Genomic DNA, 25,558 nt, shown 5'->3' with positions numbered 1-25,558 from the left:
AAAAAAAAAAAAAAAAAAAGTGCATGTGAAAAACAGCAGTGAGCAAACCAGAAGAATGGACCAACAATCTGAGAACTCTAGAAGTCAAGCTACATGCAAAAAATTGCATGTAAATAATCATGAGTAACTTCCTAACAAATGCAGAGCTAAGTTATTCAGGCTTTCAGGAGATTAATCCTTATCTTTTTATTTTTTTCCCTTCTCCTCAAGCACCAGGGTTGCCAAATAGCTATTCAGAAAGCATCTACCTCCTGAAGTAAATTTCTTTACATATTCTAACACTCAGGGGTTTGCTGCCTTTGCTGCCAGCAGCACAAATGAAATCACTGTGCAGCTGTCTGCTGGCAGAAAGCTTAGACATGATGGATTTGTTCGATTTCAAATGCAATTAACTGACTTTGCTCAAGAAGTGTTTCTCTGGAGTTGGAACATTGAATCTTTGCAGCCCATATTGATTCACATTAATCAAAGAAAACAAATCACACAGGAGGAATAGAAAAAGTCCCCCCATGCCCCCACTGTTTATAACACAAACAAGACAAAACCAGTAAGTGAAAGAAATAAAGTTTTCAAGCTTCAAAAGAGGCTGAGAAAAGAGGAGAACTGAACACATTTTAAAAGATATGACTGAAGAATTTGTCTTCCTGCTGGTTTCAAGACAGCAAATGGTACATCAAGGCATTTCTCCAAACAGCAGATTCCACGCTTTGCAAACATAAAATGCAATATATTAGACCAGGACACTCAAACCCACTAAAAATTTTTTTAGGGCTTAGAAGAACTAAATGCGTGTGACATCAAGCAGGCTGTGGCTGCCTTCATTCTCTAGACTGGCTATGGATACTGCAGGTTGCACAGCACTTCTATGACTGGTGCTGCTCCTGATATGCAGCCTCTGCCCCCTTACTCTCACAAAGCAGAGCTTGAGCTCACATTGCTTATGCAAACTAAGTGCTGCAAGACATGCCTGTCTGCACATTCTCCTTGGAAGGTCAGGTAACAGTGCTGGACGACATCTTGCTTTGGGCCACTGTAAAGCCATTCCCAAGGAGCATTTTTAGCTTAGACTGAAAATTTAGCCAACTGGAATGGTAAGTTTCTCTCAGGAAAAAGTAATAAACTTTCTGCTGCACTTGTTGTCTATACTATTACATCCTGCTAATATAAGTGTGTTTGGTTTTTTTTTCAGAAGTCTGGCAGTAATTTTTTCATTATAACCTTAATCTCCACTTTTCATCACCTATATCAGATGCCCCTCTTTGCTGCAGAGTATCTCTGTTTGGGTACTTGCAGGGTTGTCAAAGACTAGGAGAATTACAAAGAAAACAAAACAAAGAAACCCTTAAAGTAAAGAAAAGCCTTTGAAACTCACCAGTGACAGGCTGAGGTTCCCCAGCAAGTCCCATAGGTCACAGATTGTGTTCAGGCCAACCAAGAGGACTACAAAAAGGCCAACAAATTTTACCCCCATTGCTCCAGCAAGGCTCACGCCAGTCAGACTCAGCCAGAACCACCAGGAGGCAGAAAATGGCCTGCAGGACCAGTAGAGCAAGTCAGTAAATAAAATGATGGCTACATGAATGGGAAGCCTGTGATCACAGAAATAAATAACAAATCAGTTACCCCACAAAATTACAGTCCCTCCTCTCAGGAACCCATAAGAAGTGGGAAAACAAGTTTTTCATTTAGTTTAGAATCACACAAGGATACTGGTTTTAGGTACAGGCCTGTGAAGCCTTGATACAGGCTTCAGGTAGACTGAAGCCAGGGGCAACCCTAGATCTCTCATTCAAGGATGGAAACACAGACATCAGGTATAAGCTAAAATACTAGTGTGAAGAAAGTCTGACTACACGGAAGTTCTGAGAACAGAAACAAGAACTGTGCTCCAGAAAGTGCAAACTTACTTCTCTCAGAAATTTAGGGACATGGACAAGAACAAGAGGCAAAGAGCAGCTGCCCTTACTAAAGCAAGAAAGCCTCAGCGGAAAACATCTATTGAAAACACAAACAAAAGCTGCAGCTAAAAGCAAACAAGTTATAAACTGACATTAAATTGAATCATAGAAGAGAGATGATAAAAAATGACAGCAGAATTTAGAACTTTTTTCCTTCTGATTCCTAATGTCTTGATGCTTTTATTTCAACTAGACAAAATCCCCGTGACCTGCTAAGCAACAGGATAGCTACTGTCAACTGCATGGACAACAGGATTAGTTCTAGGATATGAAAAATAAATCCAGGTCAAGGCATAAAGAGCTGATCAAGCAGTGCTCTGTAATTTAGTGTTTGCATTCCCTGGGGAATGTGCTGCAGATAAGGATGGCCTTGGGATAGATGCACATAATGCTGCAGGCTGCATTTCAGCCACTTGAACGGCAGACACACTAAGATTGAAACGATCAGTTCTTGAATGTTTCATGAAATAAAAACAGCTCATATATAACACAGAATTTCGACATTTAATGTTTTTGAATTTGGGATGCATTTCAAGGAAACTACATTGTGCACCCCAGCCACAAAGAAGCCTTCTGACATAACCCATTACCCATAAACCACCACCCTCTCTGGATGGGTCTGTAGCAAATATCCTTTGCAACTTGACTACTTTATTCAGAATCATGCTGGATATATCCCTCTAGGTTTTTGTAGCCATTTCTCTAAACCAAACAAATTACACTATTTACCTCAGACAGCAGGATTTTTATAGGTGCTTACAGTCACAGATAAGTTGGCGTACTCCAGTCACAATACTTTCTCCCTAACTACACAACCCCTCATAGTAAAAATTTCTCTCTGCTACCAACAGTCATTTTCACCTTCAAATTTCCTGAAATAATCTCATTTCAGGATTCACACATCACCAACGGCAGACATTACCTTAACTGTATGAAAGTTAAATACCCATAGTTTAACAGAATTATCATCCTTATCTTACCTGTCTGCACAGCTGTTGCATTTCACCATACTCAGAACAGCTCCCGTGAGAAAGAACATTAGAATGGGATCCAGCAGAATATACTGGGATAATGTAATACAGCCTGTATCTGCAAAGAGACACACAGCAATGCAGAAAGACTTGCAGTTTCAAAGCGAATCTAAGATTGTGGGAATTCAGTTTCTTCAATGTAGTGATGACAAGAATAAGGCAGGAAATTTTAGAAACAGAAGGAGATCACAACATTTCATCTGCTCCCTGGATAACAAAGAAAAAAAAAGCAAACAAAACCCAAAAACATATACAAAAACAAAAGGCAGGATAGCAGTATCTGTGAAACACCATTTGGAAAGTGCTGTTAACGTATTTAGATGGAGAGGATTACAGCCAGTAATGATCTACGTAGCTAGTAATGATCTACCTATGGCACCACCATGGTGCCAGAGGATGCCAGAGGACAAGCCATCTTCAGAATATGGCTTTGATATTTTAAGTCTCCATTTCTCAATACCTGTGTGTCCTCACAAACCCCCTATTTGGTAACTCCATTTGCAAGGTCAATTTCCCCACTTGGCTCAATTCAACAAGGAACTTTATAAATTTCTTATTGTGAACTCTTCTAAAGTAATGCAGGGGTTGTTAAACATCTCTACAATTCATATGGGAAATATCAATATTTCACTAGTGGGCAGAATCATTCCTGTCCATCCACATAATAAAAATTTTTAAAATTAAGGTGCAATCTAATCCAATACTGTGGTTATGTAAATAACAGAAGTACCTATGAACTAAACAAGATGGTAAAGTTCTCAAGGGGACCACCAATTAAAAAGCCTCATATATATATATATATATATATATATAAATATATATAAAGATATATATACAAAAGTGGAATTACTTTGCTTTTGAGAAAGTCTCTCATTAGCCTAAATATCCCTTGGTTAGGTAACACATGGTAGTCCAGAAATTAAATTACCTGACCAGTTAAGACACTCAATTTTGCTGTAACAGGAACACCTACCAAAAATAAGGATGAAAGCCGTGAGTAAGGCTGCAGGCAGTGACTTTGACAGTTCCAACACTGTGAGGTAGGCAAAGGGAACCAGGCAAGAGCCAAGAAATGCACAAAACTGCAGGAAAAGATCATGGGAGAAATTACAACCCCACCCACGGTAGACAAGAGCTTGCACCCTCTCCCCTTTCCTTTCCCCCTTCTTTTCCCCTTCTCCCATACCTACAACAACAGGAGGTGTAGCAGCAGCTGAACTGAGTCACAAAGAACCCTGGACAAAAGCCAACTGCACAAAGACACTGCTCAGAGGAGCTCAGAGGCTTACTCTGTGCTGCAGAGGTGTCAGTAACAGGCAGTCACACTTTTGCAAGACTACACCAGATATTCACAAAAGGATGCGTCAAGTAGGTGCACTACACATCCACTACAATCAGCCTTTTTTTAACAAGATACTGGATTATGAAAGCTAAGAACAAAATACACCTGCACCTTTTTATCTTTAGCAGAAAAATTCCCCTCTCTTACACAAATGAGACCAAGGATAGTTGGAGGAGAAAGAGGAGAAAAAGGAGAAACCAAAACAAAAAAAAGGCAAGATCACAGTAAAATGTATTATCTTTTATGTCTGTTTCTAGCACCTCTCCCACCTCTGGTTCAGGGAAATCTAAAACCATGAACTTCTGGAAACTAAACTAACAAAATATGCCTTGCCAGTTTCCAGTTTTCTTTCTAGGTAGTAGCAATTGGCAACTGTTTCTCCCTTTGACTTATCTGCTGTCATTTATATGGCTCTTGGTCTTTGTAAATAGCAGTACAGTCAGGGTTTCAGATCGAATACAACTCTGAATTCTGCCCTGCTGGCCCAGGCTCCATCAGCATACTCAGCTCAGTGTCAGTGGTGGTGGCAAACTGCAGGTCACAGTGGATGATCCTGGCTTTTTGATATCCTTTTTGAAGCTCAAACTTAGTAAAGTTTGTTTTTCAGAACATGCAAGATATCTATCCTATGCAGCAGTGTAGTCTCACTAATTAGCAGGAAGAGTTGGCTTCAATTTTCACCTTGATTTCTTACCTGGCCTCTCACAGACACACATTAAGACTTATTCACAATTGAACCACTAACACTTTTTGAAGGAGCTTAAAGACAAGGCACAAGGCTGAACAGACCTCTGACTTGCTCAAGAAGAGCTGTCCTAAAGACGTAACACTGTGCATTGAAAGGCACAGGAAAGCCAACCAGCTTGACACCAGCCTGCAGAGCCTTACCCCTCTCATCCCTATGTAGTTGTGCTGCTCATATCGATCCCCTGGCTTCTGGAAAGGAAATGTACCATCATATCCACTAAGGTAGCCAGCAAGTCCAATCAGCATCTGAAGAGGAAAGGTGAAAAAAAATGGTCAGGAAAATCATACTGGAGGAAAAAGTATCCAAGCTAGTAGCAGGTAAGATTTCTATTAGAAGCCACATTGATCCAGAGGACAAATAATTCAGACACATCATCCAAAGAAGAGTTTATTTGCAGAAATCATATGTATACATACCGCCCTTTGTCTAAAGGCAAAATCAGAATTATTTTTGCAACAGACTGTAAGGATGACTGCAAGCTCAAGAAGAATACCAGGTGTAGAATTGAGCAGAGAGAATTCTGTAGAGTCCCTCATAGCTCCCTACTCCTTTAGTTTCAGGAGACTCAGCCTGAAAGGAAGATAACCCTTATGAGGCAGGAGGATGCATCTTCATCCACACTACACATCTGCTAAAACAAGTTCATTTACAGAGCAGGAAATCAGCGTTCTCAGGGTCATTTGTGGCAAGCATCTAATTTGCTCACAAGTTACCAGGAACTGTTTGCTTCCTTTAAAATGTAGACTTCTATTACATACACCCTCCAAGTGTCACATTGTTTTTTTTGCATGTCAAAGCTTTCAAAAACCCAGCATGCAATACTGTTTGGTTTTCTTATATTTGAAGCTTTTTTTGTGAAGCCAAAAAGTTGCAAGTTGAGGCTCTGGACACAGAATGCACATTACTATCATGTCAACAACAGTTAGGAAGGATTTTGCGGTTTGCCACGTCCTTTGGCCAGACGGCAGACTTTTATTGGCCCCTCCTGTGGCTTCTGAAACACGTAACAGAAGAAGCTTACCTTCCCCAAAGGGGGATGGACATCAAAGAAGAAGGTCCGATTAATGTAGTAACTTCCCATCTTCCCAAAATGAGTTTCATCCCAACTGGAAAAAACACACCAACAAAACACAAACCACAATAACCAATCTGCTACAACGCGGGGGGGGGGGGGAATCCAGGAAGGTTTTTTTAATCATGCATTTTATAGAATAGAGGGTTACTGCCATACATTCCATTATGAGACAATGCGTTATACTCAGTGGGAAATCCTAGAGAGAGCACTGTAGCCGCTGTAGGAAAGGTCTTGTTTTTTAAAGCGTTTGCTGTTATCACTCCAAAACCTCTGGTTTGCCCTCTTGATTCCAAATTGACCTTAGCGAGGTTAAAAAGTCGGCCCGCTGCACACAGACCCCAAAACCGCCTCCCTGGGACCCGGTGCCCCCCTGCAGCACGTCCCGAGAGCAGAGGGGAGGGAGCAGGGGCGAGGCCGGGGCCAGAGACCGCAGCACTTTCTTGCGACCCTCACCGCCACGTCCCATCCCTCCACCTGCCTTGGGACCACCAGGGATCCCTCCCACGCCGGGCAAGGCCGGGGCGGGGAGGGGGCGCGGTCCCGGCCGCCGTGGCCGGGAGGAGGCGGACACGCACCCACCCGTGCCCCGGGCAGCGCCCGGCCGGAGGGGCGCACGCCCCGCCCGGCCCCGGCCCCGGCCCGTACCATACGTGCGGCGGCTCCCGCAGGCGGTGGAAGCGGGAGGCGAAGCTGAGGAGGGTGACGAGGGCCAGCGCGGCCGGGCGGGTGGCGCCGGGCGGGGCGGAGGGACGCGCCGGCCCTCCCGGCCCCCCCGGCCCCCGGCGGGGCTCCCGCTGGCGCGGCGGCATCCGCGGGCACCCGCCGCGCGCTGCTCCGCGCCGGGCGCGGCGCATCCGGGGCGCGGAGCGCGGGCGCGGCGCGGGGCACGCCGGGGAATGCAGTCCCGGGAATGCGGTGCCCCGAGAGGAGGCCATGAGCGCTGCCGCCGCCAAGGTACGCGGCGCTGGAGGGGAAAGGGGGGGCGATGGCGGCGCCAGAGCCGGAGGGAGCGGGGCTTGAGGAGGCGGCTCTCCGCCTTCGGCCTGAGCGGGCCGGGTCGGCCTTGTCGCCGGCTGTGGCTCCCGGTGCCCGGCGTCCCGGGGAGGCCGGAATGGCAGTTCCCGGGAGGACCGCGCCCTCGCTGCCCCGGCCTGCGCCCTGTCTCTGTCGCAGTGAAAAACAAGGAATTGAACCCCATGCTAAATAAAATGCTTTAGTGTGCTTTTAGCGGTGGTGCTTGCTTACCATATTTTATTCTGGCGCACTGTTCACACCAAGTCCTGTTGAAGAGAGACTGAGAATTTAGAAGCAGATCTGTTCTTTCTGCTTTACATTTGAACGCAGCAGAGTACAAGCAGTGCCTTTCAGCCACCATGATGTCCCCTACGCCAGCCCCCAGGAGCAGTGGCTGTGTGCAGGCTTGATGGGTCTCAGGAAAGGTGAGAGATTTAGCCTTTCCAAGCACATCCCCTGTATCGCCTGGAAAGAGCTGGGATCCAGAGCAGACCATACTGAAGAAGACAGGAAACCTAAGAGGTCAACACACATGGTTTGGGGTGCCTCTTCTGTCTTTCACAACAGGGAAATGCATTTCCCAAATTTTTACTCTGGACTGGTATTTAGGCCCAAACTTTCCTCAGTGATTGCCAGAAAACAGAACAAAACCAGAACTCTAAATAGACATCAAACAAATCCTGTCCTCCTGCTATTGTCCCAGCTCCAGCCAGTGTAAACTACAGATTTTGGGGGTTTTATCCCACAGGGTTGTAAATGCAGGAAATTCTTTCCTGAGACTTTCCTGGACCATCCACAGCATTTCCTCTGAGGAAGACACAGTGTCACTCGGATCTGTCCACTGAGGACAAAACATTTCTGCTGTCTCTAGTCTTTACTTAGCTGATTATTTTTGCCTGTGGTCTGCCCTGCTGTTAGGAGCAACGCAGCATGAACTCCAGAGATCACTCTGTGCCCCAGCCTCTGGAGACAGTTCCCAGCTGAACGATGGGCTGGTTTCCATGTTCTTTTTGGTGAAATCCCCCAGGGCCTTGAAATTATAGAGCAAGGCAATTAGCTTAGTACAGTTTATTCCAAATGATAGCACAGGCTGTAAAACCAAAAAAGAATTGCAGAGAGCATCGGGAGAAAGGTGTCTCTGCTGGCTGAGAGGCCAGAGTCCAAAACAGATGTGGTGAAGCACATTAATTTCTGAGCCAAAAAATCATTAGCAAGGTCCTCAGGAAAGGCAGGTAAAATTAATATCTCGTTAATGTTCTGTGTTTCTCTTTTGAAGCCATAGTTTCTGTTTCTTTCTCTGAAACTCAGCAGGTTAGACATTTGAAAAACTAACGTAGCTGATATTTCTAATGCCCCGATCCCAGAAGAAGAGAATTTAAGGAAATCAGTAAATACTTTGCCCACTAAAGTGTTACCAGTACTGCCATCACTTTCCTCCTCACTTACAAATCTGAGTAATTTTGTCAAAGACATATCTCATTTGAAGTTACTTGAGCCAATCTAAACTGTAAGACAAGCATGAAGTTTACAAAGGAGACTGGAGCACAGAGATCATCAGTGTCTCTGGTTTTCTGTTGACAGACTATGATTGAGCCTATCCCTGCTTTCTTTTGTCTTGCTGCCAGTCTCTGGAAAACTTTTTATGCATTTTGGAAGGGTGGAAGGGGAGAGACACAGAGAGATCCATTGCATTCCATGGGATCTGTGTAAGCAAGGAGAGACATAATTACATGTTTATTTAGAGACATACATGGGTACCAATTTCCTGTGTAGAAAGAAAAGACACAAAAAAAAGCAATCTTTTCTTTTACGTGAAGTTGGTCTGAGAGCAGAGTAGCAGCTTCTCCCATATCTGCAATGTAGAAAATCCCCTGTACTGGCCAGTGAGAGCAGGGCTACAGGACCACACTAAGGAACCTCCCTGCAAAGGCAGCCCATTCCTGGAGCTAGCAGTCATTCCCTAGTGAAACAAATTCTGCAAGCAACTTTGGTTTTCTTTTTTTTTTTTGTTCTCCAGGGTTAGATTTCTGCATTGGCAACTGGTGACACCCTGGGAAGCTCTCTAGGTGTCTTACTTGTTTCATGATGAAACACTACAGAAATAAGAATAGTTCCCAAATGGTCGGTTAATGGTTTTGATAGCAGGGCTGGGAGAGGGTGACTGCAGTGACTCAGGATTGAATCTGACTGGCTGGTTTTTGTGTCCTAACTGGGGGGCATAGTCCTTTCCTCATTGGTTTTAGGAAAGAAGCCTTCCCCCATTCCAGCTGAGTTAAAAGGAAGAACACACAGGTAGTTTTTATTTCGTGGAGACAACGGTACACACGATGGCATCTGAAAAGGTGAGAGTTTGGACAGGGTGTAAGCATCTGGGAAGGCTGCCTTAGTGTTATAGTTCAGGTAGAGATGAATTGTCTGTCTTCTGGCTTTCATCTCAAACATCAGAAGCTCTACTTGTTTGGAAAGAGATCTGGCTTTTCCCTACATGGCTGGAAAAGCTATTGCAATCCATGCAAATACCCAGTGCAGGTGCTTGGCACAATCAGTACAGAAATTGTTTCAGAAATCTAAGATGGGATAGATGTTAGCAATATTGGATAGGGACAAAGAGGGAAGCTTTATAGGGAGTAATTTCAAGGTCATTTGTGCATTGCTGAAAACATCAGGTGCAACTGGATAATGAGAAGGCTATTATGAGAGACAGTGATGCTATCTGTATGCCCAAATCAGGAACAGTTACTTTCAGAAAGGAGCCCTCTCTCCTCCAAAGGTTGCTCTCCCCTGTCTTCAAGTTCCTGAAATGCCTTCTGCTCGTGCATTCCTCTCCTTACATACAACACTGGTGCTCCCAGCATATAACCCTTTTACCTTTCTCTTCTCAGCCGATACTTTACAGCTATTTCCGAAGTTCCTGTTCTTGGAGAGTGCGAATCGGTAAGATTTAGTCAATCTCTCTTTTTGTCTCAATATTGCAGCATCCTCCCCTTCACTAACGCAATTAATCAATCACTTATTAACAGAAAAGTCAGCAAACATGAGCCTGGAACAGTGAGGCATCTCCCCATGGGGAGGGAGGGGAAGACTGCAGCTTACTGGGAGCAGGTGGAATAGAGGGGAACAGATAAGAGGGCTTCATGATACTGCCTCAGACTCTGGCCTGCCCAGGTCTGGAGAGCTAAGCAGGGCTGGGACTGGTCCCTACTTGTACTGAGACAGAAAGGTTTTACAGGTGAGCACATGGTACCCTGCCCTCTATCAGCCAAATCAAGGAAGGGCTGTGCTGAAAGGAGTTGTAAAGCTTATTTTGAAAAATGCAGTGGTTTTGCCAGGTCTGATCTTTAGTACTTTGGTCCTTCATTTGCCAGAGCACTGTCTTCTCAGTAGATTCAGGCCACCCTCCTTAAGGGATAGGGTCTTTTTTCCAATGTAGATGCTAACTGGTCCCAGTGTAGCTGTCTGAGGCTGTTACACTCTGCTCTCCCTAGCACTGGCTCTGAAAGGAATTTCCTATGACCTGGTCCCAGTGAACCTCATTAAGGATGGAGGACAGCAGGTAAGGATAAAAATACCACTGCTCTCCCCAGGGGTACTGAACTTGAGGATCATTAGGATACTTGGGATTAGCACTAGAACATGCAAAGCTACTGAATTCCTCACCACTTCTCTGCAATTAATAGTTGCTTTCAGCCAGTATTCCGTGGCATGTGAGGCAGGAGGAGAATATGACTGCAGGAGACTAGAGGCTTTTTCCTCTGTCAGACATTTGTGACTGAATCCATAAGGCTGAAGGTCTTTTGCTTACTGTGATACAACTGAATACGCTGGCAGCACAGAGTTCGGAGAAGCTGCCCTACACTTTAAACAGACACAATTCAATTAGCACCAGAAAATGCGTGGAGGTGGGGATAGAGGTTGTCCAAAAGACACTATATTGCAGGGGGCTGCAAAGGGCCTGCAAAAGGAAGAGATGTGTTGCCAAAAGATCTTCACTGAGACCTTACTTGGGGGTCCATAGGAGGGAGTTGTGCACCTCATAGTACCACTGGCTCAATGGGCTGGTATGGGCTAAGGCAGAGTTGGACAACTGGGACAGTATTGGTGGCAGTGATACAGTACCACCCATTCTGGGCATTGCAGTGGTGCTTTATCAAGAGATAAGGCAGTCTGGCCATGAATGCAGTGATCCCTGAGCCCCAGTGAGAGCTTGCTGTAGGTTATTAGTACAGCATAATTTACTGCAAAGATTAGTATTAAGGTAGAGAGAAAAAAGGTAGGAAAAAATTTGATAACTGAGTTCTGGGAGAAGAAAACAAGGAAGGAAAATTTCTCATTGCTGTAAAGTAATCACAGGTTTGTTTCCACAGTTTTCTGCTGAATTCAAGGCATTAAATCCAATGCAGCAAGTCCCAGCCTTGAAAATTCATGGCATCACCCTTTCTCAGTCGGTGAGTTATCAGCCACATCCCTGTTAACCTTCCACTCCAGACTGCTACCCAATCTGGACGGGATGGCTTTGTCTCATCATCCTTTTCCCCAGAGCTCTCACCTATACATTGGAAAAGCGATGGCATTTGTGATCCCACTCGGGAACAGAAATAGCACATAGTCCCTGATGGGAAACTACTGTCAAGGATTTCAATTCTGCTTTGGTTCTTAACTCTGCCTTTCACCAAGCAGCTTGTAGTCTGACTTCAATAGCTATTTCATGGTTTGCCTGAAATTACAGCTGGACCAAAATGACAAGAAGATCACAGGCAGATGACAGAGGGGTTATTCCATTCCTTCAATTGGTAACAAACTGCCTTCAAAGCTGTTGTATTCTCTTGGATCAGCTCCCCTTTCCCAGGTGTCCAGAATGTGAAGTTTTCCTTGGCTCTCCAATAACCTCCCATTATCTCTTTGTTCATTACAGCTAGCGATAATTAATTACCTAGAAGAGACATATCCTAACCCCAGGCTTCTGCCCCAAGATCCAAAGAAGAGAGCCCAAGTCAGAATGATTGCTGATCACATTGCCTCTGGCATTCAACCACTCCAGGTACTGCCTTGTCAGATCCATGCAAATAAGAAAATCAGAAAGGATTTCTGTCTCTGAAATTCTCAGTCTCCTTAAATTGTTGCCAGCCAACTGGGTGGCAGAACTTCAGGTTGGTGTGCTAGTAGATAAAATGTGCTTAACCTCTGCCTGATCTGTCAATGGCAACCGTGCAGTATTTCCAACAGCGCAAATCCTATAGAATCCCAGGGTTCTTTCCAGAAAGGGCTGAATCCTTATGGTTTTACTGCTGAGTCTAAGACATTTTAGGAAGAAGAGAATTGAGCAGCCCAAAGGGAAGTGGCAAAGGATACACTGACAACTGTTACAGAAGGGTAGTGCCAAGAGAAAGATAACACAGAGTGCATGATTCGGTGCAGGTGAGGTCAGAACTGACCCAACCAACTGAACTCAGGCCAGGTGTTCAGCCTTGGCAACTCCCCATCTCCCCTCTACTCCACTGGATGACACAGTAAGATCCCGCCAGCAGTATCCATCTAACCTAGAGATTGCTTTGCCTTCACAGAACCTGAGTGTCCTGAAACAAATGGGAGAGAAAAAAATGGAATGGGCTCAGAACTGTATCACATCTGGCTTTCAAGGTACATCCCACATCCAAAATGATCAGTATTTTGGCTGACCTTACAAAATGCTGCACCGCTGGCATCCTACTTGGCTTTTCAAGTAGAACCACAGATATTCCTAGGCTGGTGTGCTGGGGTCCTACCTTGCTGACAGAAACAGTGCGCTTCCTGCCCAGAGTCTCTTGTTTAGGACTGGACAAGCTCCCCAGGATCTCAGATGTGCACAGAACACTTCCACTGCTGCACATGGAAGAGGGGAAGCCTGGTGCCATCCTGCACACTGCAGCAGTTGATTCATTCTGAAGCACAAGGGCTCACAGCATATCTAAGGTTCTACATATATATACAGATAGATATAGATACATAGATATGCTTTTGTAATCAGACATCTAATGGCAAACTCCCACATAGTCTAGGGAGTAGCAGAGTATTTCTTTGCCTCTGAAAGAAATAAAGTACTTTTGGTTCCCTCAAGAACCTTTTCCCCCTGTGCTGCAATGACAGGCCCATCTTCACTTCTGACAGACACCAACTGACTGAACCTTTGTATTTTTCCCCTCCCCAGTCAAGTATTTCTACATTATCCTTGTAGTATTTCAAGTGCATTGTCTGAAGCAGCTGAAATCACCCTGGGTCCAACAAAGCTGAAAGACCCTAAAGACTCCCATAACTATAGTTAAGATTTCTGTTCCTTCTAGTTTCTGTCCCAAAATGCTCCTTTTTCATACTCTGCTTGGGGTTAAGATGCCCTTGTACATAATTCCCAGTCTAGAAAGTGTTTGGTGTCCCTTCCAATTGACTTTCCAATGCCTCACTCCAGTGTACCACCTCTCTCGACAGCAGTGGAGCAGATTCTGCAGCACACCGCTGGACGCTACTGTGTGGGGGATGAAGTAAGTATCTGAGAGAGCCCCGTGTGCTATTGCAGAACTGAAAACCCCAGTATCTTCTCTTAAAATAGGAAAGAAAATTAGTTGAGGAAACAAGAGCACAACCCCATTCAGTGCCTAGAACTGCATGCAATGCCTTCACCATAACGAAAAACAGCTGCACAGATCCTACTTAGGCCATTATTGGCTGGCAGAGAGTTTTGGAGATGTCTACTTTTCCCTACCTATAACCTGCTGATGGCCAGATTATGCAGCTGTATCTAGGATCTGGCTAGTACTAGAGGATGTGGAAAAATATGATATATCATTTCAGCTTTATGGAATTTGGACTTCAAACATGTCCTGGCATAGGGGCAAAACCTGGCTCAAGAAACATGGGTTCAGTTCTTAGCTCTGTTCTGTGGAACCTTTAACCACCTTGTATTTTTCTGCTCTCATCATCTAGTTTTAATATGGACAGATTTCACAGAGCTCACATAAAAGCTGTTCTGACCCTTACCACACTAGAGGCAGCTCAGGTCTTTTCCATGTATTAGTTCTGCTGCCAAGCAAAAGATCTTTCCTATAAAGGCCTTAGAAAAAAGGAAGGCTCCTGCATTATCTTGGGATGCAGAAGATTGTGTAGTAGCAGCTTTATGGAGCCCTTGGTAGGCAAAGGCTACTTACAAGTGCTCTGAGAGGCACCCACAGCTTTGTGACCTGGGGAGCAGGGTGGGGGCAGCTGCCTCTGTGCAGATAGGCAGCCAGCAGCACTGTCCTTGAGTCTTCTGTTCAGATTGCATGTCTCTGAGCCTGTGTGCAGAGGCCCTATCACATATCAAGTCTTGATTGGCAGGGCCTGCTTGATACTCCTGCAGTGCAAACAAGCAAAATTTACTTAACTTTTCCCAGTCATGCAAACACCCCTCTCCCTCCATCACCTCCCTCTGCAACTTGCCAGCAGACCTGTTTGCTCAGAGGCAGTTGCCATAGAAGCACAGTGTCCTTGAGGTCATATTGATCACCTGGTAAATATAAAGCTCCCTGAAAGCCGATGGCTTCTATTAGTGACTGCAATTAAGTTATTTTTCTTGTACTGTTACTGTATTATTAATGCTGAAATAAAAAATTAGACCATCATGACAACTCCTCTGTACTGGCTGATAAAATAATTTCGGTCCTGGTCTCAAAGCCTGCCACCACTGGGAAGTGTGAGGAGGCTCTGACGTACTCTAACCCTTTTCTTTGCTGTATTTGCAGGTTTCCATGGCTGATCTGTGTTTAGTGCCTCAAGTTGCCAATGCTGAAAGGTAATTAAGGCTAAGCTTGACATATTCTTCAACACACCTACTTACGCTGGGCTGTCAGCGCTTACCTTCTGCTGCTCCTTGTGCCTGTTAGAAAGTATCCCTCCTGCCTGCCCTATCCACTTATGTTTTCTCTCTCCACGAATTTTCCTGTTTCATAAACACTGTGTCTTTTGGAAGGTTTCCTCTGAGAGGCCTCTGGGGAAACCTGATCTATGACCTTAGAAAAGCTGAGGTTCCCCACACTCCATGATCTCTGTCCTATTTGCTCTATTCTTACACTGCACACAGGAGGAAAAGATTAATCAGACTTTATTTCTTAAACCCATACCAGTAGTGGCTGCATGATTCTCAGGAAAAGCAGTGTTTTCTTACCTTGTGCTGCTCATTAAATAAAAATCTGGTGAAGATCACACAACCACAGAATCACTAGGGTTGGAAGGGAATTCTGGAGGTCATCCAGTCCAATTTCCCTGGTAGAGGAAGTGGCACAGGATTGTATCCAGCTGGGTTGTGAGGAGAGACTCTCCATCTCTAGAGAAGGAGACTTTACAACCTCTCCAGACACTGAATAATCTCTCTAGTATTTGTTTTTAAACCTGCAAGGATGAACCTTTTCTGTTAGTGTAAATGCCTGTGGGAATCTCCCATACTAGGCAGGCCCGTTACATTGCTCTGCACTTCTGCTCACTGCTGCACTGGCTCTCCAACTCATAATACTTCACTAATTCTTTTCCTTTTACAGATTCAAAGTGGACATGAGTCCATATCCCACAATAACCAGAATAAATAAAGCTCTCTTGGAGTTAGAGGCCTTCAAAGTGAGCCACCCTTCCCGGCAGCCAGATACTCCTGCAGAGCTGCGAGCTTGAATCCTTTCTACTCGTTAAATCTAGAAAGCTGATGTGATAAAGAAGACAACACCTACAGTGTGAGCAGGACTTCAGTGCCAGTAGGAATCCTTAGTACTATTGTTTCCCTTTCATCTGGGTGGACAGGGCAGAGGACGTGGAAATAGCGTGGATAACTTACAGGAACTATGCGTGTGCTGGAACACCTGGAGCTACTACTTTCTATGCAGTCTATCCCCATGAAGCAGATTAAAGCAGAAGTATCCATAATGATCAGAAGTACCCTCTGTATGGCTCTGGGTTGGGGAATGTGGCCACAAACCAGTGTGAGGCATTGAGCCAATTCTGTATTGCCCACGGGGGCTACTTCTTTCTACCATCTACAGAAACAGCATCAGGGAATCAGCATACACAGTGTCCTTATCCTTGGAGCTGCCTCAGAGCCACAGCATGGTCATCAGTTCTGTGGATATAAACAATAAGATCTAGTCTCTGCTGGAAGATAGTTTAACCCTTGTTGGGATCTTCAAAGAGCCAAGTCAGCAACTCTGCCACCTCTTGCAATAACAAGAGCAGTCGTACAGAATTTATAAAAGGTCTGCCTAGAACAAAGCTAAGTGATTGTGCCATAGACAGCAAGGCACAATCAGCTCTCTCCCCTGCACTGAAAATTATGTTCTCTTCCTTTTCCCATCCTCAGATGCTGCTCTCAGATGTTTTCCTAGCCTTCAGCTGCAGACTGTTGCCCAAGGGAATCCCACCCCAGATTCCCTCCAAACCAGAATCATGCCTGTGCTTTTACTGTGAGGACTTTCCAAATAGTCACCTTCAAAACTGAAAGCACTCTGGAAATTCCAGCTAAAAACCTGTAGGGCAAGAAGGGAACCCATAACCTTGTGTCTGTTCTTGTGCAGACTCAGCTCAGATCCCACTGAATGTTTTGGCACCTGAGCCCAGGTACTGTATATCGGGTACCCTAAGAGAAGGATACCCATGGCCTTCAGACTACAAACCCACAGTAATCTCTTGTACCACGGTGGCACTCACCTCCATACAGACACCTGGACTGCCACGTTGCTTGGACTCATTTATTGCCATCCATATCTGTATTTAGGCTGGTGAAGAGCCTTGCTGTTCAGGCTCTTTCTGAGAATCATGCATTATCTTAGATCCAGCTGGATCTTGACTGTGCTGTTATAAAAGGTCCCAGCACAGTTGGAGCCCCCAAAGACCAACACCGTGTGCCGGTTCTGCTCTTTGTTCTTGTCCATATCCATCAAGTGGGCAGGAGTCAGGTCAAGCAATGTGTGGCCAGCTCGGGGAACAGAGCAGAGGTCGTGGTGGATCACTGTGCTCCATGAAAGCGTATCTGAAGTGGAAAGGGGATATCAATACTGACAAGCCCATTCTTAGTGCACAGCTTGAGACAAATGGATTAGACTAGGTGTTCAGAAACACCACTGCAGCCCCAGAGTCACCTTCAGCTATCAGAAGAGGGCAGGAGAGTCACTCACCTAGGTGGAAGACAAAGGCATCATGCAAGGCTCCTCTGGCATTGCAGCCTCCACTGATTAGAACCTTCTGGTCCGACACAGCCAGAGCTGCATGAAAACTGCGACCAAAGCAAAGTCAAAAGGTGACTACAACAAAACCTGCTGGGATGGCCTCAGTCAGCAAAGGGTGGGGATGAGCAAACTTGATCAGGAAGCTGGGGGCTTAAGCTGCAGGAAGAAAGTTGACTTCTGCTCCTCTCTGCCCTGACTTGCAGAGTAACCCTAAAAGAGATGTTTGCCTCTGTAGATCAGGCCACAGTTGGGCCTGAAGAGCAACTCATTATCTCAGAAGGAGCTATCAAAACTCCAGTGCTTTGCTCTGTGGGGTGAGATAGCAGGCTAGCTGGGCTCTGCATTGATTTTAGGTCATTGTTCTAGTAAGCAATTCTGTCCCTTCAGGAACAGCGTAGTCCTGGTACAGGAGTTTCTTCCTCTGTGTGGCACAGTACCTCTCCAGGCACTGTGAAGACCAAACAGCTGGCCATACAGTTTACTAGCACACGGCAGAAAACTTACCCTAGCCTGAAAGACAGATTTCCAGGGAGACTAAGGGATATCCCTCACAGCATACAGGCACCAACAAGGACAGCACAGGAATTCTTGGCCCCACAGCAGAGAGAAGATCCACTCTATTTTGACTAGTGGGACAGAGGTATGCAGCTGGCTCTGATCACAAGCACTGTTTAAACCTGGCTTCAAAGAGAAATGACAAAAGAAGATAGCTCCTGGGCCTGTAATAGAATCTTACCAGCGTGCAGAAGGCTGTCCTGCCAGGAGGGGGACTGGTGTGTACTCCATGAAACCTGACAGACAGAGAAAAGGCAGGTGAATTGTCCAAAAACCTCAGCCTCATAACTAGACAAAAACTTAGATCCTCTGCCACATCAACAACTTGCCTTCTCTGTTACCCAACTTCTCCCAAAAAAGCCTTTGTTTTTTCCTCATCCCTTCCCTTATTGCCCTAGAAAGGGTGTTTTTTTAACCCACAGTTTTTCATCTCCATTGCCTAGTCAAGAGCTGTATAATGTTATTGCTATTTTCCCACTGAGCACACCTCACTCCCAAGTCCCTGTCTTGGAACAGACCTTCCCAAGGGAGCCCGATGGCACAGACTTTCTTACCCAGATCCAGAATGTGCATGTCACTGAGGTAGAGAGAAGTCCTCTGACCCCCAAAAATCAGCAGCTTGTTTTTCAACAGAGTAGCTGAATGCCTGGGCAGAGAGCAAGCAAATGAATAAAACAATCTTCAGCAAACCCAAAACTTCCGGTTTCGCCTTGGCTTCTTCTACTGGGCTGCCACAGCATCAGTCTACACCTGGGACAGAACCCCGTCAGGATTCACAACAGGAGGTACTGAGAATCCCATTGCTCTAAACACAGCCCTATCTTAAGGAGTACATGGTGGATAACAATCATCTAATATTTAGGAAATCACACTGGTGTGGGAGGGAAGGTAAGCAGAAGTTCCTGCACTATTTTGGATAGCTGAAATTAGAGCACTCTCACCCAAGCCTAGGCAGAGGCTTCTCCCCTTCTGAAATGGGCTGATACCAAATTTCATGCTCTGGATTGAAGACATAGAGCACATTGCTGCAGGGTGCAACTGCCAGTGATGCCTTTCTGGGGAAAGTTCCTCCAAAAACAAAGAGCTCCTTGTGGTAGATAGTTGCACTGTGGTAGGTGAGCACTGGTATCCTCCCTTTAGCCTAGAAAAGGTTCAATATAAATTTGTTACAAGAAGTGCATTATTTGCTGCATGACACATAGGAAAGGGGCCCACATCATGCAGTGAGTTTAGCAAGTCTCCATTTTCACTTTATTGGCTCCCCAGCCAGATCTTTGCTGCACAGACAGTACATTCCTTGCATGCTCTACACCACCAGAATGCTCTGATAAGAAGAAGAACTCAGCCTCCCACACCTTTCTCAGAAGATGTCGCAGAACAGAAAGATCTCATCCAGGCTTACTCTGTAAAAGCCATTTTGTGCTTTACCAGGAAAGAGACAGATAGTCCCATGCTGACAAGGGCTCAGAATTCTGCTGTGCTCAGGGCAGTTCCTGATTTGAGAAGACCAGCTCTTCACCTCAGCATCTGGACCTGCTCTCAATGGCACCATATAAAATGAGAGGACACTTCCCTCTGCTGCTTCCCACCCTTGAGCTTGGTCAGGCACAGCCCCCTGTAGCAACCATTTTTTCACATTGCTTCATTTTCACTGTAGGCACAGCTCCTGGTTTCCATTCAGCATGTGGCTTTCAACACAGCCTCCTAATACCTGCCAAACCCAACTATGCATCTCAGACAACCTGCAGCAACAGTGGACCAAGACTACTGGACTGAGGACATGGGCACATGCACTGCCACATTTAGGCAGGACCTGCCACCCCTCCTGCACTTTTGTCTTGGAAGAGATGTAGTACTCACAGCCACAAGGAGCCATTTCCAGGTGACTGTGTCCAGAATGTAGATGCTGCTGTAGTCTTTGTCCTCCCTTATGCCCCCAAAGACATAGATACGCTTGGTGTCAGGGTCATAGGTAGCTGTGTGACCATGCAAGCACGATGGCATGGCATTTTGTAGCTGGAAACCCACTGGAAGCCATAAATCACTGTCTGTGGGAGCAACAGCAGACACATGATGTGGGAGTTCAAAAAGGTTCTTGATTTCTCTAGATTTAAAGAATATGCCTTAAAATCTTCACTCAAAACCTTGTTCCCTTTGTCTCATCTCCTTTGATTCAGGGCTAGAGAGAACTCATACAAAATTGTTTCTGTAAGGAATGATGGGGAATAGCAAGGTGAAAGAGAAGACCAGTGAGGTACAGAAAGACACAAGGCACTGGAATTGTATCTCACACTTCCCCACCAGTCACCAGACACAGACTGCAGACTGAAAACTGCACTGTTGCTTTTACCCCTTAAAATTACATTCTTTCCAGAACTTGTACCTTAGCTCCTAGAGGGCTCTCAAGTCCAGTCCCAGAGCCTCATAAGGCACTCGATGCTGTCAGCTCAGCCTGGTGACATGCCAGATGTGATGCCTTTGCTGTCCCTTCCATATGCACAGATGGCCAAATACCCCCTCTCATCTGCATGAGCTATCCTCGAGTCCCACTGTCCCCACTGATTTTGACAGCCCTAAAGTCCCTACCAATTTCCAGCTTCCAGAGAGCATCCCTGCAGGACTGTTGATTCACACCTTCTCCACCAATGAGAACAGCTGTCCCCAGGTCACTGAGGCACATGGCATGGCACCACCGAGGGCTGGGACTGCCTGAGGGGGCAAGAGCACAGACCTGTGAACAGTCAGACACAAGGCACCCTCAGAGCTCCCTTCCCTGCTGGGGAGAACAAGCCACCTGAGTGCTCAGAGGGGGGAAATGGTAAGGCAAGGAGCCCTGGTCCCTTCCCTCTGCAGGGGAAAAAGACGTACCTCTCTGAGCAATATTTTCAGTTGGCTTGATGTACTTAGAGAGACCTCAGGAGCAAGGAGCAGCTGGATATGGGATACATTCAGGCTGCCACTTCAGACAGGCTTGGATGTCCCCCATTTACTACCCCATCTCCAGAAGTGACATCTAGAGTTGTGCTACCTATCCTGCACTACTCCTCGTGAGGGAGAACTACCCAGGGACAGCTTGTCAGTGCCTAAGATAGAACAATCAGAAGCCTGGAGCTGCGTCCAGAGGTATTCCTTGAACTGCTCTGTTCCTCCTCCCTTCCCCTCCCAGGCCCCTGCAGTTGGCTGAGCAAGCTAAAAAAATACTTTTTAAGCAAAGTCTATTTCATATCTTATTTTTTTCCCTCAAAGAGCTATGTACCCAGAGGTGTGCCTGAGATTCAGAGGGGCTAAAGAAACATATTTGAGAGCCTAACAGTATTGGAAGCACTGATGGCAATTGCATGAAGAGGAACAGTATATACACACAACCTACTTGTTGATCACTGGAGAAATACAGGGAGAAGCTTGAGAGGCTTCTGATGTTGAAGGGAGGGAATATCATCACTGAGTGACTGAAAAGACAAACCAGGGTCTAGGAACCAAATCCTCACCTTGCAACTCCTTCACCGCCAGATCTGCAGAGGGAACACAGAGATGGCCCCATAAAGCAGCCAGCAGACATACTAAGGAAAGTGCTCAGCTCCACTGTGTAAGAGCCCTTTGACCTTCCTTCTTCCAACCTCCAGCACAAAGCTACCTCACTGCAACAAAAGTGCAAGACCAAGAATCACGAACTGTCTCATCAGAAGAAATGCATAAGATTGGTAACAGCAGAGCACACTTCCTCTGCCAAATGCTGTCACCATTGCATTTTACCCTTCTGATGGAAGTTTGCTTCCCTCCTTCTCACACTGCCTGCAGCAGAAAAAAAACTTTATGATGGAGCTATATTTGCATTTATGACAAGCAAGCCAACTCCCAATAAGTAATTTCTTATGGGAACCACTAAGTTATTGCCAAACCTTTACACCTAAACTTGGTCACACTCTGGAGCTAGCTTGGAATTCCCACTCCAGAAGCCTAAGGTTTTGTTTCCAAATCCCTTGGCAGTTACCTTCTCACTACTTATATAGTAGAATTATACTAATTACATATATATATTCCTTTTCATATTTCCTATACCATAATAATAACCAATGTCTTCTATGGAGCAAGTGGTATGCTATTAGTGCAAACAGACTAATGCAGAGCTTACAGAAGGTCACTGTAGGTGACTTTCTTGTGCCTCAATTTACTCTTTTGTAGAACAAGGTTAACAATATTTGCCTTAATTTATAAAACAATTTTACTTTTACAAAAAGATAGGCATTATGTCACGGTAAAAAGTGGTGGCACTAAGAATATCCCATGTTCTATTTCTGGCCTTTTCCCAGCAGGCAAAAACTCATCAAGCAGCTGATCCAGAAATAAAGAGCATTCTCAGTATTTCAAAGCCAAACATACAAGTCCATCATGCCTTAGAGGTACATCAAGAAATAGACTGAAAAGGTGCAGCCCAGCAGTATTGACAGATCATTCAGACAAGACCTGTAAAATGAAGTTGCAAGCTAGCAGAGTTACCTTCTTCATCGAGATCTCTCTCAGATGCCGTGGGTTCAAATAAAACTTTTCTGGGCTTTTTGGAGTGGACTCTTGCTGGTCCTTGGTCAGGACTCTTCCTCCAGGTGCATTCCACCTTTCCAGCTGGTGACTTCAGGGCACAGGGTACCACCACGGTTCTCAGTGGTGACTGGACATCCTTCTTCACAGGCCTGGATGCTCTGGCAGCCACCTCTGAGCTCTGACTCTTAACCTGTGACATGAGTCCCAGCCAAATCAGCCCTGAAGAAAGATACTTGAGGCGACTGTGAATTGTATCTTACTGGGCCAGAGATGTGGTAACTGTTCTTAGGCTCATCTTCCCATTGAGTTTAAAGGGCCAATGTGCCATCAGGATCAGCTGCCAAACAGATGCTGAGCAATGCAGCTACCTGCTGCTGCGTGCTATAGTTGGTTTTCAGACTGCTGGCTGCTGGGCGCAGCCAGAACATGGAAGGGCAAAAAGGCTGTCTGTACTAGGAATGATCATCCCACCAAGGACTACTACATTCAACCTTTAAAAGGGCATTTCAGTGGAAAATATATCTTTCTTCAGCACAAGAGAAACTTTGGCTCCAGAACTTGCTTAGGCATATCTCCACTGAAAAAATGGCAGCAAATGTTTCAGCTAGACATCAACTGAATGGCTACTGGTGAGGGAGAAGATACTACGAAAAAGGTGAAATAACAAGAAGACTACTCCAAAATACACATACCCCAGTAGTATCCTCCAGGTCCTGGCCAGGGGTGATATCATCTGCTGGGAGCACTGGTGACTGTGTGGTCTCTGGTGCAAGGAAGGGACGGGCAGGTGTGCTGCTGGAGACACCTCGGAGCAGCTGCAGCAGAAACAGCAACAGAATGAAAGGCCGTAAGTGTGCTGGCCTCCATCCACACAAAGGATGAGCAAAAACACATCTTGCAAGGGACAGGTTCCCTGCAATGGGATAAGCTGCCTTTTATCTCCCACACCAACAAAACAGGGAAAAGGAAAGCCAGGCACTGAAAGATGCTAAATCCACTGGCTTCAGATCAAGGTAAAACAGCTATGTAAGTACCAAATACTCAGGAGAGAGTGGAACTAGAAGTGAACAGCTGTCTGCTACCCATCTCCTGCAACACACAAGGTCTTCTGGCAAAACTGTGTTCAGAGGATAAGCCTGGAGCATCACAGAGGATTCAGGCCCAGCACAGATGTGCATTAACAGATCCACATTTGTCAGCTCTACCTTGGAGCAGCAGAGAAGGAAAAGGTGAGCAGAGAGAGGAGGCTCTGGGGCTCAGAAGTGACAACATTTGAATCCCTGGGCAGGAAGAGAGGAGAGTGTCAATTCTTTTTACCTGTCCATTGACGGTCAGAACAAGCCTCACAGGGTTGCCTTTGTCCATCTCTTTCAACGAGGCCATGAAAATATCTGTTCTCCAGTCATCTTCCCACACCAGACACCTGCACAAAGGACCGTGGCTTTTCAGCTCACAAGTGACACCGACCAGGACAAAACTCCTGCTCCCATACTAGATGAAAACAGCCCAAAGCCAAAAGAGATCCAACCCTGAAAGCAGACGAAAGAAATCATCACTAGAGAGAAAGTAGAGGTAGAGGGCCAGCAGGCTTGAGAAGCTTTTGGATAACAGCAGCAGAATCGGGCAGCTCCAGAGATCAGAAAGCTTTTCCAGGATGCCCCTCCTGACAGCCCAGCAGCCCCTGCCGTAACCTGCGGGTGGGCTCCAGCGTGCCGACCCGCTGCGGCGCCACGCCTGGGGACACCAGCACATCCACTGCGATGCTCGTGTCCGGAGAGTAACAGCTCCAGTCTCCCAGCCCGAACACCACCAGCTGCTTCGGCAACGGCAGGGGCAGCCAAGCCTGGAAACCCATCTGGCTGGACTGGCTGCAAGGTGGGGGGGAAGAAAAACGAGAGATAGTAATCAAGGAGTAAAATAAAACGTGGAAAAAATACATGAAAACTCCTAAAAATACGTTTATGCCAGGGAAGGTTGAAAGGAGAGGGCTTGTGTCATGTAAAGATGAAACCACGCAAGGACGCAGGGAAGGAAATAACCGGTGGGAAGGGAGAGCCGCCAGGAGCTGGAGCAGCGCAGCCTCGCGGGCAGCGGCACTTGCAGAGAGGGCCAAGGCAGGTGCCCCGGCCCGCGGTGGAGCCCAACCCTGGCAGGGACCGGCCGCACCTGCCGAGCCGCCGCGGCGGCTCCCGCAGAGCCCACAGCACGTAGAAGGCGAGGCCGCCCTGCCGGGCGCTGCCCGCCGGCCCCGGCCAGCCCCGGCGGCGGGCGCGCAGCATGGCGGACAGCAGGGCCGGGGCCGCCGCGCCCACATTAAAGCGCCGCGGCGCAGCGGGGGCGGCCCCGGCATCCCCCGGGCCGGGCCCACAGCTGCGGAGGGGCCCGGCGGGCCCGCCCTGCCCCTGCCCCTGCCCGGGCCGGGAGTGCCCGGGGCGCGGCCCGCCCCGCCGGGCCGCGAGGAGGGCGGGGAACAGGGCCGGCTGCTCGGGCCTTCCGAAGCCGGGATCAGCCTTGCCTTCGTACCAAAATAGCCTCTGTAGAATCACAGAATTAATTAGGTTGGAAAAGACCTCTGAGATCATCGAGAATAGCCTGTGACCGAACTCCATGTCAACTAGACACGGGCGCTACACATCCAGTCTTCCCTTAAACACCTCCAGCGATGGTGACTCCACCACCTCCCATGCAGCCCATTCCAGAATATAATCACCCCTTCTGTGAAGAAATTCCTTATAATGTCCAGCCTAAACTTGCCCTGGCACAGCTTGAGATTATGTTCTCTTGTCCTGTCACTGGCTGCCTGGGAGAAGAGGCCAATTCCCACCTGGCTACCACCTCCTTTCAGGTAGTTGTAGAGAGTGGTAAAGTGTCCTCTAAGCCTCCTCCAGCCTAAACAACCCCTGCTCCCTCAGCCACTCCTCAAAGCACTAGTGCTCCAGACATCCACCGTTTCTAGAGCCCAAGCCACATGATCCTTTCCAGAGGATAATTTGCCTGGTGATTCCTAAGTGATGGTATCTGTACACGTTTCTTGATCAGCCTTCATGAAAAAGAGCAGGTGTGAACCTTCCTTCTCTTACTCTGC

The 25,558-nt window shown here is 46.5% G+C and overlaps 3 protein-coding genes across 4 annotated transcripts in view; 1 reads left to right on the top strand and 2 right to left on the bottom strand.

Annotated features, from left to right (window-relative positions):
- The window catches only part of POMT2 (protein O-mannosyltransferase 2), a 28,365-nt gene extending 21,453 nt beyond the window's left edge, over positions 1-6,912 (bottom strand). The window contains exons 1-6 of the mRNA XM_040066566.1: positions 6,800-6,912; positions 6,101-6,185; positions 5,220-5,324; positions 3,963-4,071; positions 2,939-3,047; positions 1,373-1,532 (exon numbers count right to left, since the gene is read on the bottom strand). Of these exons, the coding sequence (XP_039922500.1) occupies positions 1,373-1,532; positions 2,939-3,047; positions 3,963-4,071; positions 5,220-5,324; positions 6,101-6,160 (543 nt within the window). The 5' untranslated portion in view covers positions 6,161-6,185; positions 6,800-6,912. The remainder of the gene's footprint in view (positions 1-1,372; positions 1,533-2,938; positions 3,048-3,962; positions 4,072-5,219; positions 5,325-6,100; positions 6,186-6,799) is intronic.
- A 93-nt stretch (positions 6,913-7,005) lies between these two features.
- GSTZ1 (glutathione S-transferase zeta 1) lies at positions 7,006-16,895 on the top strand. 2 transcript variants are annotated; one of them, XM_040066567.2, is made up of 9 exons: positions 7,006-7,108; positions 10,051-10,102; positions 10,654-10,721; positions 11,533-11,613; positions 12,081-12,206; positions 12,730-12,805; positions 13,628-13,680; positions 14,917-14,966; positions 15,709-16,895. In XM_040066567.2, the coding sequence occupies exons 1-9, from the start codon at positions 7,088-7,090 to the stop codon at positions 15,833-15,835; spliced, it is 654 nt and encodes a 217-aa protein (XP_039922501.1). In that variant the 5' UTR covers positions 7,006-7,087; the 3' UTR covers positions 15,836-16,895. The 2 variants fall into 2 exon arrangements, with proteins under 2 accessions (XP_039922501.1, XP_039922502.1); XM_040066568.2 differs by lacking the exon at positions 10,654-10,721 and having other exon boundaries at positions 7,061-7,108.
- Positions 16,889-24,752, bottom strand: LOC120753880 (rab9 effector protein with kelch motifs-like). Its single transcript, XM_040066656.1, has 13 exons — positions 24,640-24,752; positions 24,165-24,341; positions 23,791-23,896; positions 23,166-23,288; positions 22,432-22,663; positions 21,423-21,446; positions 20,521-20,643; positions 19,795-19,982; positions 18,876-19,075; positions 18,489-18,580; positions 18,116-18,170; positions 17,329-17,426; positions 16,889-17,183 (listed from the first exon to the last, which is right to left on the bottom strand). The coding sequence occupies exons 1-13, from the start codon at positions 24,750-24,752 to the stop codon at positions 16,975-16,977; spliced, it is 1,740 nt and encodes a 579-aa protein (XP_039922590.1). The 3' UTR covers positions 16,889-16,974.
- Positions 24,753-25,558: the final 806 nt, after the last annotated feature.

Source organism: Hirundo rustica, chromosome 6, assembly GCF_015227805.2.
Source record: "Hirundo rustica isolate bHirRus1 chromosome 6, bHirRus1.pri.v3, whole genome shotgun sequence".
NCBI classification, from domain to species: domain Eukaryota; kingdom Metazoa; phylum Chordata; class Aves; order Passeriformes; family Hirundinidae; genus Hirundo; species Hirundo rustica.
Note: the sequence above shows the minus strand (reverse complement) of the source record. Positions and strands in the feature narration are given on the sequence as shown.

Bases quoted from the DNA above. Each gene is read 5' to 3' on its own strand.
- GSTZ1 (XM_040066567.2), top strand. From the start codon at position 7,088: ATGAGCGCTGCCGCCGCCAAG. The intron at 10,103-10,653 runs GTAAGATTTAGT...TGCTCTCCCTAG, and splicing joins TTCTTGGAGAGTGCGAATCG to CACTGGCTCTGAAAGGAATT. The intron at 12,207-12,729 runs GTACTGCCTTGT...TTGCCTTCACAG, and splicing joins CTGGCATTCAACCACTCCAG to AACCTGAGTGTCCTGAAACA.
- LOC120753880 (XM_040066656.1), bottom strand. From the start codon at position 24,752: ATGCTGCGCGCCCGCCGCCGGGGCTGGCCGGGGCCGGCGGGCAGCGCC. The intron at 22,664-23,165 runs GTATGTGTATTT...CTCATGTCACAG, and splicing joins ACCTGGAGGATACTACTGGG to GTTAAGAGTCAGAGCTCAGA. The intron at 20,644-21,422 runs GTGAGGATTTGG...TTGCCCCCTCAG, and splicing joins GGCGGTGAAGGAGTTGCAAG to GCAGTCCCAGCCCTCGGTGG.